The sequence below is a fragment of the Thalia democratica genome, chromosome 1 (genome assembly GCF_965202585.1).
Source record: "Thalia democratica chromosome 1, ktThaDemo2.hap1.1, whole genome shotgun sequence".
Lineage (NCBI taxonomy): Eukaryota > Metazoa > Chordata > Thaliacea > Salpida > Salpidae > Thalia > Thalia democratica.
Window position 1 is genome coordinate 24333257 of NC_139165.1, and position 18380 is coordinate 24351636.

General features: G+C 24.7%; 1 protein-coding gene across 1 annotated transcript; it reads left to right on the forward strand.

Moving 5' to 3' along the window:
• Positions 1–11415: 11415 nt before the first annotated feature.
• Positions 11416–13962, forward strand: LOC145834659 (zinc finger MYM-type protein 1-like). The gene is made up of 2 exons (XM_082942148.1): positions 11416–11560; positions 12035–13962. The coding sequence occupies exons 1-2, from the start codon at positions 11416–11418 to the stop codon at positions 13960–13962; spliced, it is 2073 nt and encodes a 690-aa protein (XP_082798274.1).
• Positions 13963–18380: the final 4418 nt, after the last annotated feature.

Genomic DNA, 18380 nt, shown 5'->3' on the forward strand with positions numbered 1-18380 from the left:
ACTAAAAGGTCATTTCTTTACATTTTTTTTCACACGTTTCTTATACCTAAGTTTCTGTTACAGATGTTTTATTTTTAAATATTACATTCTAGTTTAAACGAAAATATTTTAAATAACATAATAATAATAAAAAAAAATAAAATAATAATAATAATAGTAATAACAATAATAAAAATATCAATAATAATAATAATAATACTAAAAAAAATAATAAAAATAATAACAATAATAACAATAATAATAAGAAGAAGAAGAAGAAGAAGAACAAATAAGGTTAACTTGTTTTAGTTATGACACTTTTGATTTTTTAGAAGTTTTCTTTGCATTATAAATTAATTCCTATGCACACCAATGAACATAGATGCTCATATTTTAAACCAATTTTTATTAAATACTTAACGACATAAAATTTAGTTTATGCATAGTTTTATAACATTATTGTTTCTACATGTAATATCTAGGTGTGTACAGACACATTTAAAACAATACATATGACATAAATTATTTTTTTTGTTATGTATACTTTTTGATTTTCCAAACTATGTTTTTTGGTAAAATAAGTTAATTTTTATGCGTTGCATACTAATATAAACAGTTGCTATTTTTGTTACTACCTTTTTTAATACAAACTAAATTGAGAAATGATAATTTATTAAGTTTGTACTTTTTTTATCAAAATAGTTCAAATTCGATCAAATAAACAAATAAAAATTGCCACACACTCAGACTATGATCATTTGAAGACTTGAAGTCTTAGCCAATTTATTCATTTTTCAGTGTTTGACTTGGATTGTTTTTTGTATTCTAAAATATCATGCTAGTTTTGGTCACTCTGATTGACTTTTTTGCTTTAAAGAGTGGTAGAATAAATTTATGATGTATGTTTTGTTCAACGGTGTTGGTTTGAATTAAAATATATTTTAAATTTTAAGTCTTTTAGCTGATATATTTTGAATTATTATATATGCTAATTGTATACATATAAGTGTGAACAATTAGTGTTGACAAAAAATGCCGGAAAAGATTGGAATTTGACAATTTATACTTAAAAAATCTGAAAAGGCCTTGAATTTGAGAACTATCGAAAAAACCTAGAATTTCAAACAATTTTTACATGAAAAGAAAGGAAAGTTCGATTTGACACAAAAAATCTACCATATAAATATTTTTTATTAAAAAACACATTTTAAGAATCTTTTTAATTATTCTATTTAAAACAGTTTTTATTTACCTTTAACTTAATTGTATACTAAAAATAGAAGCAAAAAATTGTACTTTTAAAAACTTTATATTGGTGCATTGTACCTTTGCTTTTAAAATGTCTTTACCTTTTGTTGTGCTTTGTATTGGAACTAAACCTAGAAATTCTTCTAAAATGTCAAAATTAGTAAAAACACCTGTAGTAAAAATTCTGAATTTAGCAATATCTATTGTATAAGTTCTCGCATCTTAAAAGAATGATTTAAGTCCTAATTCGAAAAATGCGGCTTTATAATCTTCAGAAATTTCCTAAACACGACTTCTTTTTGATATTTCTAAAACAAACAAAAATATTTTGCTAACGCAAACACAAGTTATCTAAATAAGTTTTCAACTCTTAACGGTATCTTTTTTTATTTTTCTTATTTTAATTACTTTTGCTACTTTATAACATGCGTAAACAGTTTTTTCTGATCAGTCTGTAGTTAGTGAAAATAGTTATGTGCGTTTTTGAAACTGACTTAAGCGATTTGTTTTTTTTTGTTTTTCGCAATAACTCAAAACTAACGTATTATAGTTCTTATAGCTTGTCATGTAGTTCACATTTGCTCTTTTTAAATGCAATATTTTTATTTCAGATAAAGAAATGCTATAATGTTCAGTGAAAAATAGGTTTTTGTAATACATTAGTAGCTTAATAAATTTTTATACATTTGTTAAAAATGTTTAAAAACCTAATTGTCTATCCGAGCTGAATTACAATAATTGTTTTATTTATATAATTAATTCACTATTAATAAATTTCGGTATTTCTGTATTTTGCAAACTTAATTTCTAACAGGGTTGCAAAACTAATTTAAATTTTTTTTTTTAATTTAGACTAGGTTAAAGCTGTTTAAGAATGTTTATAAAAGTCAGGGTATTTGAAACTTTTATTTCAAACACTTTGATAAAAAATCTTCGAATTCTTAGAATATTTTTTATGACTGTAATATAATTTACTAATTGTAATTTTTTGTCTGTTTACTTATTGTGCTTTTTTATAATAATGATAATTTAGTTATGTATTTAAGCTTAATTAACGCATAGATTTTAGCTATTTCAACTCTAAGTATATTTTTAATATAATTCAGAAATTTTTGCTTTTAAAGTGGCAACCGTTTAAAAGACTAATTAATTACTAATAAAATGTTTTATTAAAGTATTCCAGCATCAATTATGCTAAAAAAATTGATTTAGCTTATCCACAGTATAAATAGGTATTAATTTTATTTAAGTAACTAATTACTGAAGTTTCTAAAGAGTGAAAAACGTAATATAAAACTATTTAAGACGCAAAAACTATTTTCATAAGTTAACATTTTTTAATATGAAAAGATGGTTCGTAACATAAAAAATGTATAAAAGTGACCCATAAACGTTTTTCAAGCTCGGTTTTTATAGAAAGTTAGGTTGTAAGTAAAACTTAATATTATACTATTAAAGCTTAAGTATATTAAACAATGTAAATTCTATTACAACAGATATTTATATATTAAAAAGGCATCCTATGTGTAGCTAAAAGTCATCTAAAGTAATTAAGTGAATAAAAGTAAAACTATCTCTGGTGTGACTAAAACAAAAGCCCAAAGATTATTTAAATATCACTAAAACTGAAACTGTGGCCCACAAAGATTTTAAAACTTGAAGTTTGGCCCGCGAGCACCTACTGCCTGCCGACCCCTGGGTTAGATGAATGTCGTGTAGTTTCGTTTTAAAGCTGAAAATTTCAAAATCGGTTAGATAACTGAGTTTTTGAATACTTTTATTCAGCAGACAAGTAAAGAAACGTAAATATGAATTATCAAAGTTTTTTGTTACATTTTGATCGTTTATTTAAACTGGAGTTTGTAATAATAATTTTGTTTATTAGTAAACTAAGTAAGTTGTAACTTTTCAACGTTTTTTTTGTATTTTTGAGTTTTATTTTGTTCATTTTTAGACCTGAAACTGTGTTTAAGTTTACAAGTTGTTTAACAATTTTAATTTGCTTTGTAAATGCATCGTTTTATCTCATTTGTAGATATAATCTAAGGAGGGATGTGCCTAGTTTTAACTATATTTTGTATTATAGATTTCATCGTTCTTGTGATTATTTTGTGAATAAACTTAACCAAGAAAGATATATTTATTTACTTTACTGTAGTCGTTTAGTTTTTCTTTTTATAGATTTTAGTAAATGTATAGTAAATATATATATCTGCATAGTATAGTATTTTAAAATAATCAAAAGTAGCTATAAAGTTAAAAAAAGTTAATCTTTAACTAAAATTTAAAAAATGACTTTATTAGTTTAAATTTATAAAAACTGTTTTACATTAGAAAAAACTATTAACTTATCATTGTGTTTGTAATTTTAACAAATTTATTAAAGTAATATTTTAAGCTTACATTTGAATAAAAATCATCTACTTTTAATATAATTACACTACAAATAGCTGATTGGAGTATTTAATTCAACTGTAAAAGATACATTATACACTTAACAAAAAAATTATTAAAAAACAACAGTACAGACCTACCGTATGATTTATGACAAACTTTATGTTTAAATATTCAGTATATTACAAAACATCAAAAACTAAATAATCCTGTTGTATTAAGCAAAAAAATCTTATTTTTAGACTTTAAGACTCACATTAGATGATAAACAAATATTCTTTAATATCTCTATTGTTTTTCCAGTTTTTTTTTAACTTTATCTATCAGATTAAAGGTTAAAATAATGGGGTAGCTGTCTAAAATGCGCGAGCGTACAAAATTGCACGAGGGGACAAAATTGCACGATTTTAAAAAATTAGACGAACATTATTTTGCAGTAAGACACTTTTGCACGAGGTGATAAAATTGCACAAGGATAAAATTGCACGAAGATATTCTTGCACTAAGGGTCACTTTTGCACGAAGACAATTTTGCACGAGCAAACAATTTTGCACGGGTTAATTTTATTTTATCTGTTTATATATATATATTTTTTTTTTATCAATTATTATTTTTTATTTATCTTAATTTTTTTTTACTACCACTGTTGCCCCTAACCCTTACCCTCAGTCAGTAGCTTTTTTTTTTTTAATTGTTTATTATAAATTTTATTAATTCAATTTTTTTTTTTAATATCACTATTACCCCTAACCCTTACCCTCGGTCGGTAGCTTTTTTTTTAATTAATATTTTTATTATTATTCTATTTTATTTTTATAGATATTGTTTTTATTAGCTATTTATTTATTTTTATTTTTACTATCACTATCACCCCTAACCCTTACCCTCGGTAAGTAACTTGTTTTATTTTATTAACAAATTTTCTTTATTTTTTATCTCCCGAGCAAAAATTTAACTCGTGCAAAAGTGACCCTTCGTGCAATTTTGTTCACTCGTGCAGTTTTGGCTTTGTGCAAATTAGGCTTCGTGCAATTCTCTACACTCGTGCAACTTTGTTCTCGCGCAATTTAGTAACCTCGTGCATTTTTGTCTCCGTGCAATTTAGAACCGTTACCAAATTAATGAGCTTTTCAGAAATTTTCTTAATTTTATAAACAAATTAATACAGTAGTTTACTAATATTAACTACAATGATAATTATAAAAATGGTTAGACTACAAAAGAAAAAAGTAAAAAGTATTTTTTAATTAATCTTATCAAACAGTTAAAAAGAGGTAACTTTATAGGAGCTAACAACCACTGACGTTAGGCAAAAAATGTGCTAAATTGACATATTATACTATTATCTATAGATTTCTACATAAATGTTTCATAATTTCATTACTTCTAAATAAATAAATAAAAAGAAATATAAACGATTCAACCAACTAAGGAGCTGTAAATATTAGAATATTAGTTTTTTTTAGATTAGTTCAAACTTAAAGCTAACTATACAGAAGTTTTTTTTTTACTTAAATGAAACAAATCAATAATAAATAAATAAAATATTGTTGTTTTTTTTAATAAATATAAAATCTGCATAAAAAAGAAACAGCTTGTCAAATAATTTTTCCAAAAATTATTACAAAACTTATATAAATTTGGTTTATAAACAAAAAATCTCAAAGCATAATTTGTCTGTTTTCATTATATTGTTTTGGTACTATATGATATTTGCTCCACACAAATTGTTTTCTATCAAAAATTATTTTGTTCATATCCAATTTTTTTATCTACACTGTACGCATACATTTTTCTAGAATTATTTGATGAGTATCCACATAAAACTACTATTTTGTTATCAAAACCCACCGGTTTGCATTGAATATAACTTGAAGGTAAATACGATATCGTGAGATTGAATACATTATTTTTTTGAACTACTATTATAAACCTCAGAGTTTATCGTATTACAAACTACCATATCAAAAAGTAATGATTTCTTGTGTAAAGTTGATGTTGCTGTTTTTGGAAAATAAGAAATAAATTTACAAATGAAACTGTTACAATAAGTCGTCGTAATTTTAAATTTTCTGTTGAGTTTAGTTTAGTTATACCACAAAAGCATTTAACAATAGCTGCTTTAATGGGCTTATTTATTTCTTCAAAAACAGAAATATCAAATTCACCTTGGTTGCAACAACGATTTTTATACAAAACTGTAGACTTTGCACTTGGAATCATTTCTTTTAGTATGCTAGATTTTAAATGTTAAAAGATAACAAAACTTAAAATATAACAATTAAAATTACTATACCTAAAAGAATTTTTGCTTTAAGTAAAAAATATTGCACACTCCGTTTTTAAATAAAGTACTTTTATTTATCAATATTACAGTTTTTATAAAGTTTAAATATATCAACTAGCTTAAAAATTTTGAATTTACCTTAAAACTTGTTTTCCTATATAAAAAGGTTAAAAATATTATTAACTTCCTCATCTTATAGAAACAAATAAGTTAGTATAAATAAATGTTATTTTTATTTAGTATTACATTCCTTTTTAACCTAAACTTAGAAGATATTCGTTAACAAATTTTCCAACAAAAACTTAGAAACAACGTATATTTGTTTTTGTTTATGCATTGATTATCGTGTTTTTTTTAAAGCTATCTCAGGTGATTAAATAAAATACAACTTTAAAAGTTTCTTAATTATAGTTTTTTTGAAATAAAGATTTAAATTAATAATATAAATGAAAAACAGTACATTCAATAATTATAGTTATTAAAAATAAAAAAGAAATATAAAAACGTCTTTTAACGTATAAAAGCATAACTGAAATATTATAAACTTAAACAGAATAATTTACAAATATTTTGTTTTAAAAAACCTAATTTATACTATCACGAAATATGATCGTCTGACTATTCGAAAAACTAAACACTAATCAGTCTAATTTTAACTTAAATGACTTTTTGTTAAGAATTATTTTCTAAATTATATTTGCTACTTACCATAAAGTCCTTCTTATTGATATTTTAGCATTAGAACTAACTTTTTGGGCTGTGTTGTAAACATTACTAATTAAATTTTAGTTAAGTTTCTGTAAAAATAAAAATTTAAATAATTTAATTTATTTGTTAAAATCAACTAACAGAATTTATTCTATATCATTAAATATTTGTCTAAAACTATTTATAGATTAAATAGGTTATTAAAATATATGATTAAATTACCTAGTTGATATAAGTTAGCAGCACATTTTTATTAAGTTAAAAAAAAAGATAAAAACTTTAGTTCATACATTTTCCTATAAAACAAGTAATATAAACTGCAACATTTCTGTATTTAATTATGCCTTGTTTTTGCTACGATTGCTGTTAAGGTTTAAAAAGTGTTAAGATATATGTTGCATACTTATTACTGTTTACTTTATTCTGACTAAGTAATATTAATTTCAAGCTATTAAGCTTTATTTTATCTACTTAAAGTGTCAAGCTTGACTTAAAGTGTCAAGCAAAAGTTAAGGTAGATAATTATAAGAATCTTTTACTGAAAAGTTATTATCTATTTAATAACTAGCTGAAAAAAATTTTATATCGTTATTATATGCATTTTTATTTATCCTCTTACAAACATAAAATTACAACAAACAAAGGTAACATATATTCAAGAAAACTCCTAACATAAAACAAGTTATCACAAAACTTATGTAAACGGAGATTTTTATAGATTTCCGAAAAAAAAACTGAGTATTACTTTTAACAATCACGTATTTGTTTTCATTCTAATCTTTCGGTAGTTTATGAATATCTGCTCCACGCACCTTCATTTCAAGCTCAACATTTCTTATGATCCACTTGTGTTCATCTACACTGTAAACGAATATTTGGGTACAAGTATTACGCAAGCATCCACAAAAAACTATCATTTTGTTATTGAAACTCACAGTCTTACATTGGTAATTTTTAAACGGTTCACACGGCAGCTCGAGACTGAACATGGTAAACTTTCGTGATACACTGTCATAAACCTCAGAACATGTTTTATCATCTCCCCCTATCACAAATAATTTGTTACCAGTTGTAACTGAAGAGTGACCACGTCTATATTGATTCATGTCAGGTAAAGTTTTCCAAATATTTTCGTGATGATCAAATGATTCTACGGAATCTAACCACTCTGTTAATCCACTTCCTCCAGTAACAACAATTTTGCCTTCAAAAACTGAACAGGATGTTTTGAATCTTTCTTCGTTTAAGTTTGTTATTCGTTGCCAATTATTATTTGTTTTGTCAAATTTGTAACATTCGTTCGTACATTCTGCCCAACTAAGATATCCACCAATAACATAAACAGACTTCTTGAATGAACAAACACTTAAATGTTTTAAGTTTATATTTAATGATTTTAGCCTACAGATATTTGTATTCTTAGAATACACCTCAAATGTGTTTTCATAGCCTTTACTAATAAGGTAAATATCAGAGCCAATTAAAGTAGTTTTCTTAAAATGCTTTTGTGGTACAACTAAGCTACACTCGACGGAAATTTTGAAATTAGGACAACTTATTGTACAAGTTTTATTTGTAAATTTACTTCTTCTTCTTTTTCCAAAAACAGCAATTTCAAATTCATCCTGAATGCAATAACGATTTTCATACAAAACTGAAGAATTTACACTAGAAATCATCACTTTTGATATGTTAGTCAGTAAAAATAAACAGAAAAACCTGCTATAAATAATATTTTACACAATTTTAACAATTTTAAAATATTTTTAACAAAGTTAAAGCAGATATAAAAAGAACTTTTTTTTTTTCATTTTTTTTTACCAAGTTATAAAAATAATTTCATAAATAAATAAATGTCATTATTTTTTGTCTTTGTTAATTTATCTTAAAGTTATTTTTAAATAAAAGCATGATACTTTTTTGTAAAAGACAAACAATTTCTTTGTACATTTTGAAAACTTTTTAGCTCTGCTAGTACGTTTTAAATAAATGTAATTTGATTGAAAAAGATTAAATAAGTAAAATATAACTTCTTTAATTTATTTAAGATACTTCTAATATGATGAAAAAGCACGTCATTTTAAGGTGTTAGTTATTATAGTTTGTTACAGTTAAAATAGCATAAAATATGTTAAACTTTTAAAAACTATTTAGTCTATACATAAACAATTATAATATATTTACAAACCAATTTCTTTATGAAGTTCATTTTTAACATTATGAAAATTTATATCTTATTTTTTGAATTGAAATCTTTTATTAATAAGAATTTAACTCAAGAATATGTTTAATAATTATCAAAGTTTTTGATCTTTATAACAAAACTAAATAAACTTTTAAAGTAATTTACCATATATTAACCAGTTTAATTTATACCTTTTAAACTTTTTTTTGTTCTTTTGCAAAAACTTGGTAAAAAACAATAAATACTAGTATTTTTAAATTTTTTAGCTCTTTTGTAATTTTAATTGCTTTTAATTTGTAAGTTACATATTAGTTACCACAAATTTACAAGTTGACTGACGCATATTAGAATAAAGTTTTTTGATTTTATTCAAGTGAATTTTAAAATTTAACTAGCTTTGACTTTTTGTACAGCATAAAGGCTAAATAGGACATTTAATAATTTTCATATAGTTTTTAATTGATTTCCTTAACTAATTTTTTCTTCTTTTTATAATATCATTTTTTTATAATATTTAAGTATATAATTTATTTTGGGAAAATAGTAATAAAAATTACAATAACAAACAATTTTGGCTTGCACTTTGTTTTTAAACTGGAAATTTGATAAGTATATTTATAAGATAAAAAAAATCAAATGCCATATCTTATAAACATTTTTAATCAATTATAAAAAAAATAAACTTTAACTAGTTGTTAACTAAATTTTAGTTATGATTATTATGAAATAAAATGCCTTTATTTAATATATTTGTATCTAGTATAGCTTGAAGTAACAAATGTGGTATATAACTATATAATTTTCAATAAAAGAAGTTCAGTTTTAATTCAAAATCTGTCACATACACCTCAAACTATTTTATAATTCATTTATAACCTAAAAAATTAAGTATTTCCTCCATTACCAAATATTTCTGTTGTCAGTTTACAACCATTTCTGCATTTGTGTTTTTACCTACTTTACTAAAAACTATATTCTTATTTTTCTAACTAAAAGTAGTATAGTGATAAAAAACATTGCAAACAAATCTATTTATGAATAATGGTAGTTTTATTAGTATATAACATAATAATATGTATTTCAGCTTTTTTTAGAGATTTCTGCACCAATGCTCCAACCCACACAACCCCTCTGGTTGTCATATGAAACTAGTTCCTTTGAAAATATACTAAAAATTTTCCAAAATGTCCATTTTATTATTTTCAACCGAAATTTAGTTTATCTGAATGTCAAAGATGGTAAGGTTCAGGGGCGTCGCGTGGGGTGGCACACTGGAGCTGCAGTCCCACCTATTCAAAAAAAAAAGAAGAAAAAAGAAATTTTCTCTTTACTTCAGTTTTTCTGCTTTTTTTCATTGAACGTGACGATAAATTTGTTAGTTTTTCAAATTTTACATTCAATCTTCAAATATTCGGTTCAATGGCTGGCGCTGCAAGCTAAAACTGTGGGTGCTGCATTTTAAACATATACAAATTTCCTATACAATTTTTAGAGCTGCATCCAATGCAGCGCTATGTGAATTAAACTGAATATAATGAATATAGTGAATATGAATATACTGCTAATAAGTTTTTGAACATTATACATTGACAAAGCTACTAAATGTAAACACACTGAGTACAGTGAAAGTAAAGTTTAGTTTTTGAAGTGAATGTTGCAAGATCAAAACCCAGTGGTCAACACATCTACAAAAAAAACTTTTTAAGCCAAAAGTTTTAACAAGATTTTAAAGGACATTATTAAAAATGTTACAAAACTTAATAGTTGTTTGTGTGTTTTATTGATAATTCTCTAACGAAATGGTCATTAAAAATTTTTTTTTCAAATATCAAAATTTTTTATTCCAGATTACCTTAAAGTAAAATAAAATAAAGGCTACCTATCTTATTTACATATAATAATTGAATTTCTTTTAAATATAAGTATATTTGTTTTTTGATAATTTTTAATATTGAAATAAGCAATATGTAGCTAACAAGTTACATGCAAGTTTTAAATGTAGCTGCCTTATATTGATAATAAAACTTGTGTAAAAAATAAAATTTTCAAGTTGAGATCTACAACCCAAAGTTTTCTTGACTTAATGTGAAAATATTTAGAAAAAAGATTATCATAAAAGATATAAAAAACTTTATTTTAAACTATAAAAGTACTCAAAAGTTAAAAACTCTGTTCTTACAAAATTTTAAAAATCTTAAATAATTTGCTAAAAACTTTTTTAACAGTTGCTGAAAATAAAAGAAAAGGTAAGATAAAGTAAAATAGGTTTTTTATCTGTAAAATTCTTACTTACACAACAAATACAATTCTCATAGTTAAACTTATATCAACCTGTATTTAAACTAAAAATTTTCAAGCATTTATTTTAAATGAAAAAGTCATTTAATATTAAGTACATATATAGAAAGTTTGTTAAGGACATAGGGGGCTATCATTTTTTATAACAAAAATTAGCATTAGAAATTATATGAAAGCATTACTTATATACTACAAGATACTTATCAAAGAGAAAAATAAATAATTAGCATTGAAATATCAGTACTGTGTAAAAGTTTTCACAAATAGTTGAACTGAGCATAAATAATTTTTTAGGTTGTTTTAAAAAATTACAACATGCAAACCACAAATTATAGTGAATGGACTGTGGATCAGCTTAAACGCCTTGATATAAATGCTTTATCTGAAGTTGAGAAGCTCAAGTTAAAAAACAGCAGACCAACACCAGATATTTCAATTACCCAAGAGTGTACATCAAGAGGTTTGAAGTTTATTTTATGACTAAGCTAAAATTTTGAACTATATGAAAAAATTTAATTTTAATTTATATATGTGTTTGTTACTTTAAAAAGAAAATATATTATGAGGAAAAAGTTATGATGTTTACAAAGATTATTGCAGTTTTAGTTTAACTAAAATATTAGCTATATAAATTAAAGTCTTAGAGCTAGCGTATATTTGAAACATTGTTTCATCCTAATATTTTTTAGCTGAGATTTCACCAAAGGAGAAATTTTTAGAGGTTTTATATATATATACTTTTCAGGTATTTATAGTTTTATCAATGTCAGTTTTTGTAACAACTTTAGCACTCAAATAATGATAATGAAGAGTTTTTTTATTAATAGAGTGTGTATATTTATTTTAATTTTCTAAAAAAAAGATAAAATTTTGTTTTTTTTTTATGGTTTTACAGTCATGTTTTTTGTCAATGTCAGATTTTTGTGTTAAAAAGGTAAGCCTTTCAAGAGAAAGTTCAGCAATGAATATTACAACAAGCACCAATGGCTTTGCGCATGTAAACAGTCCATGGCCCTATACTGTTTTCCGTGTATTCTGTTTGGAGGTGAAGATGCTTGGACAAAAACTGGTTTTAGAAACTTGTCCAAAATTGCTGCAAGATCTCTATCTCATGCCAAATCTTCCAAGCATTTGGACAACATTGTGTCTTTCAACTTACTAGGTAAAAGTTGCATCCAAATTTATCTAAGTAAAAGTTACCAGGATAGTATTGAAAAACATAATGAAGAAGTGAGAAAAAACAGAAAAGTACTCAATATTTTAATTGACAGTGTACTTTTTTGTGGCCAACAAGAAATTGCGTTAAGAGGCCACAATGAAACTGAAAATTCCTTAAATCCTGGTGGCTTTAGGTCTTTGCTTAGATATGCCAGTAAACTAGATAAAGACCTTCAAAGTCATTTAGAAAAAAGCAAAGCATTTTTAGGAGTGTCTGCCACATTCCAAAATGAGATTCTAGAATGTGCTTTGAAAGTCTATAAAAAAGAAGTTGTCTCACAAGTAGAACAAGCACATTTTATAGCAGTCATTGCAGACGAGACAACTGATATAAGTGTCCAAAATCAGCTTTCAATTGTTGTTAGATACACACACCAAGGAAACGTTGTGGAAAGATTTTGGGGTTTTTTTAGACCTAAAAGAGCTAATGCTGATGGTATTTCTGAAGTAATTTTGACTGAGCTAGCCAAAATTTTACAAGGAAATAAAAAGAAATTAATTGCCCAGACGTATGATGGTGCATCAGTGATGAAGGGACGAATTGGAGGAGTTCATGTCAAGGTGAAAGAAGTATACCCCAACGCACATTATGTACATTGTGCTGCTCACCAAGTAAATTTGGTTTTATCAAGAGCTGGCAGTTGCAACAATGAAGCAAGGCTCTTCTTTGCAAAACTTGATCAATTTCCAAACTTTTTTTCAAAATCGCCAGAGAGAAAACAAGCCTTTGAAGTCTCTGTTCCTTCAGGCTCCAGAACACGATGGAATTATAGCTCAAGAACAGTATGCAAAGTTGCCATGAACTTAGATGAATTACTCAATGGATTTAAATCAATTGTTAATTCTTCAGATTGCTATGGTTTGCCAACAATTTCTGCTGCTTCAAACTGCATCAAAACTTTAGAAGACAATAAATTTCTTTTTTGGCTTAATGTATTTGCTGCATTAATGCCTGAAGTAGAAATTTTATACAAGGTAATGCAGAGCACCAGTTTGACAGTTAAAAAGGCAGAGGACCATATTCGCAATTTTAAAAATTCAGTTGCTAGAATTCGGAACTCAACTATAACAGATCATGAGTCTGTAAACCTCTCTGCTGCTGCAAAAGAGGTTTGCGACAGTGTAAATCTAAATGTGGCAGAAAGGTTCAAGTTTTCTGGCCACTTGCGAATTGCTCAGTTATTTGACGAAAAAAAGTTCAACGCGTACATATCTACATTTCCATCAAATTTGGTTGAAGAAGTGAAAACATACTATCCAGAAGTAGAGTCTAAAACATTAGTTAATGAGTTAAATACTTTTTATAAAAGAAAAGAAATGCACAAGTGCGGTCTTGTTAAAATTTTAGCTGACTTGAAAGAAAACAACTTGGATAAATCTTTCACTGAAATCACAAAGCTGTTGAACATACTGATAGCAATACCAATGTGTTCAACAGAGGCAGAAAGATCATTTTCAGCTCTAAAAAGAATTAAGACTTACCTAAGAAACACTATGGGCCAGACAAGACTTAATTCTTTAAGTGTATTGTCAATTGGTCGAGATTTAGTTAGTGATTGTGATGGTTTTAATTCGAAGGTAATAGAAATGTTTGTTGAGAAAAAAGAAAGAAGGATGCATTTTACTTATAAAGGTAAAAAATAATTTTCTGATTATCATTAACAGAGAGTACATAATTAAGCTTATTATGTTTTGTGTTTTTAACTTTTAATATTTTTAGTTTGCAAATAGTAAACTACTAAAAATATTTTACTTTATTTTTAATTCTCTGTACTGAATGCTACTTTTGACTAAACTTTATATTTTATTTCTTTTCAGATACATTATATGTTTTTAGTTAGTATTTCATTAATAAGATGTTAATGTTTATAGGTTATTTTACAAACTTTAGTTTTGTTAGTCAACAAATTGTGAACTATTACTCAGATTTTGCTTTGTTTGTTAATTTTGTATGATAAAAATGATTCCGACTTAACTTCAATTATGTTTTAGTAAAAGTTAGTTATTTTAGGTAATTATTTTTTGACCCTAGATATAATTTTTTAAGGTTATTTTACAACTTGTAGTTGTTTAGTTTTCAAACATAGACCTTTTAAACAAATTTTGCTTTATTTGTTTATTATCTATATTGAAAGCTAATAATGACTAAGTTGTGCTTTTTAGTTTTTAAAAGTTATATTAAAGTTATATATGTTTCAAAACGTAGGTAGAATTTTGTTTAATTTTTTTCCTGTGTAAAACTATTTAAAGAAAAAAGTCAATTTTTTTTTGCTGCTGTGATATCTATAACTTTTTAAAGACCTTTGTGTTTAAATTGTAAAAGTTTTAAAAGAAAATTCCTTCTAGTGTGGTTTTTTTTTCAATTTTAATGTTATTCTTACTGGTGAAAATAAAGTAACTAACTCAAAAGAGACAAAGTTACTGTTTAAAGCAATCTGTTTTTAATTGCTTTAAAAGTTACTTTACTTTTTGAGTTAATTTTATAATCTACAAAATGTTTATTAATGATATCTTTTGATTCTTAATTTTATTTTGCTAAACATAATTCCTTTTTTTTTTGTTTATAAGAGCATTGATGCTTAAATAGTTAAATACGTACTTTTCAAATGTTTTTTAAAGTTGTATTGTAAGAAGTTATTTAAACATGTAAAATAATTAATTCATAAATCCCAAAAAAAAAACTTCTTTTGCTCTTATAATTAGATTATGTTAATATATACAAACTTTTTATCAATGTATGATATATTGTAAATTTATGTACTGTATTATAATAAAAATTTTTAGGAACATGGTAATCTATTTCCTTCATTACGTACTTATAATCAAATTTCTCGTATTTTTAAATTAAATATAAAATATCTGTTTTTAAGTATATCAAGTTTTTTTATATTCATATTAAGAAGCATTTAAGCTAATATCTTAAAGACTTTTAGCTTAAATTTCCCTATTTCTTTCTAATTCCTTGAGTTTTATTTTTTTGTTTCAATTTAGGGGATTTTTTAACTTGACAACTCAATCTGCAGCACCCCCTAACAAAAATACCACGCGACGCCACTGGTAAGGTTTATAAAATAGTAATGACAGTCAGATAACATCTTTTGTCAGACAGTACTTTTTTAGTGTTTCAGACAGTCGCTAATAATATTCATTTTAATAATTTTAATGTATTAATATATAAACACTAGTAGATTTTAGTTTGAAAAAAGTAAATGAAATTAGTGGCAGGGAGATACTTTTATTTAATTATTAAATGCTTTTAGAAATTTTACACTTATTAAAACATGATTTAACTTTATAATAATTTGTAGAATAGATTTTATAAACCTAAATGTTAATTTATGTGCTTTTGGTATTAAACTATTTTCAGACATACACTTGTGAATTACTTTCATGCCTTTTTTAGAAATTTACTTTAAAATTTTTACTAATTTTTGACAATTATTTTTCTTTAAATTAAAAAGTAAAAATCAAAAAGGTTAATCAAATAAAATATAACATATAATTTATTAAGAAAATATTTTCACGAGTTTTTACTTGTTAATTTTTATCTTTTTGCTAGGCAAAATTTTATCTTTATTTTTATACAACTTATTTCCCTCACATTACAATAATTATTTAAAAATATCCATCAATTAATTTAAAGTGAATTATGATGTGCGTGTTGTTTTAGTATACTGACAATTTTCTGTTTGACACAAACTGTATGATATCTTTTTAATATCAAATATTTTTAAATTTTAATTCTTTTTTCCAAAAAAAAATCATTGAAATAGTACTATTACGAAATGTAGCACGAAAAACCTTTTTTGATTTTGAATAATTTGCAAGTTAACTCACGCATATTAGAACAAAGTTACATTAATTTTTCTAGGTCAATTTTTAAATCTAACTTGCTTGGAGGTTTTGTACAACTTAAAGGATATAATGGACAATTTATAAATCTCCTGTTATTTAAAAATTAATATCTTAAACTTATTTTTACTTCTATGTATAATATCACTTTTTATAATACTCTTTTAAATATCAAGTATACAATTTATTTTTGGGAAATAGTGCTATAAATTACAATTACAAATAAATTAGGCTGGCACTTTTTTTAAAAGTAGAAAATTGAAAACTATGTTAAAATTTTTTTTATAAATGCCAAGTTTTATAAAATGTTTTTGATTAATTGTTAACTTAACTTTTACTTCATGCTAACTTGTTAAAAAACTAACAAAAAGTTTTAGTTATATTTACTATGAAATAAAAGTATGGATTAGAAAAATGCTTGTTTTTAAATATTTTTGTAATAAGGATATCTTGGAGTAACAGATTAGGTATAAAACTTGAACATTTTTATGAAATGAAGTATGATTTTAGTGTTAAATCCTACACGTCAAACCTTTTTAATATTCGTTGCAAACTGCATTATTTTTTTTATTTCTCTTTTTTATATGTTTTTCCTGTCAGTTTACAACCGTTTCTGCATTTGTTTTCTACCTACTTTACTTAAAACTATACACCTACTTTACTAAATAAAAGTACTATACTAAAACACAACTGATTGTAAACAAAATTATTTATAGAAAATAATATTTTTTTTTAGATTACAACATTATAGTATGTATTTCAGATTTTTTAGGGGTTTTTGCTCCAACGCTTCAACCCACACAACGCCCTTGGTTGGTGTAAAAAAAGTAATACCTTTGAAAATATACTAAAAAAAGCCACTTTGTCCTAATTGGATTTTTGAAAGCATTAATTTAGTTTGTTTAAGAGTTTAAGATGGTAAGTTACGGATAAAAGAAGTGATATTCAGATAACACCTTTAGTCAGAGAGTAATTATATTTTTAAACTATTTAGCTTAGTATATATCTTATTCTTAATAGCTAATAATAATCTAGTTGATAACTTAGTGTATTTAGCTATTAGCATTAGTAGATGTTAGTTTGAAAAGTAGAAATTAATCTTAATATTGATAGAGAAATATTTTCATTAGATTTTAAAATGCTGTTTAAAACTTTAAACTTTTTAGCTACATGATTTAACTTTAAAAAACTGTAGTGTAGAATTTATAAACCTAAAAGTCAATCTATATGTTTTTAGTAAAACTAAGTTCAAACACATACTTGTAAACTAATTTAATGACTTTCTTTAAATTTTAATTAAAATAATTACTACTTTTCTGTATCCATTTTTATTTGAATTTAAAAGCAAAAAGAGATGTAAATTGATAACTTTATCACATAGCAATTGAATTTAAGTTGTAGCAAATTATTATACTTTTAATCTACACTATGATATTTTAATTACAAGTTTTGAATTTTGATATTTTGATTAACTAACTGTGACATTGGTCATTTAAAAAAAAAGTATTAGTACGGTTTCAATTTTGAACTTTCTACGAAACTTACTTTTATTTACTACTTATATTTTTGAGTCAATTTCATAAGTAGTTATTAGATTACCAATTTAAGTTAATAAAAGTTTTATTTTTATTGTTTATTCAGTAGGGTTGCCACTCTCTTGAAACAACTCAAAATGTTTTAAAATCTCAGGAATACTCAGGATAACTCAAATTGACTCACGGTATTATGACCTCGTTTAAAGTTCGAATGACAGTTTATAGTCGCTAGTTACAGTTGTTGGTCACTTAAAAAAGTTTTTTAAATTTAAAGAGTTACAGCCCTGCTTCAACTTCAGTCTACTTTAATTTTATCTGACATATTATCAAAATTCAAAACAGGGTTAATTAATTGCTTTATAAAACTTGAATAATGTCTGGAAAAGATTTAAAGCGTGAATCAAACTTGATGAGGAAAACAAAGGAGAAAGTAGACAACGTTAAAAAACGTAAATTACAAGGTCTACATACAACTAAGCACCCCAGTCAACATAAAAATAAACTTAAAATTTGTAGTTTTGTTGAAAAATGTGTTCGGAAAACAGAAAAAAAGTTAATAGTGGTGAATGCTTTTAGAAATACAGCAGCAAGCAAGGAATATTCCTATCCAGGTTTGTTAAGTAAATTTCAAGTTGTTATCTACTTACAACGTTTTTGAAAAATATTTATTTAAAT

Excerpts from the sequence above, each read along its gene's own strand:
- LOC145834659 (XM_082942148.1), top strand. The coding sequence starts at position 11,416 with ATGCAAACCACAAATTATAGTGAATGGACTGTGGATCAGCTTAAACGC. Across the intron at positions 11,561-12,034 it reads CCAAGAGTGTACATCAAGAG|GTAAGCCTTTCAAGAGAAAG; the intron begins GTTTGAAGTTTA and ends TGTGTTAAAAAG.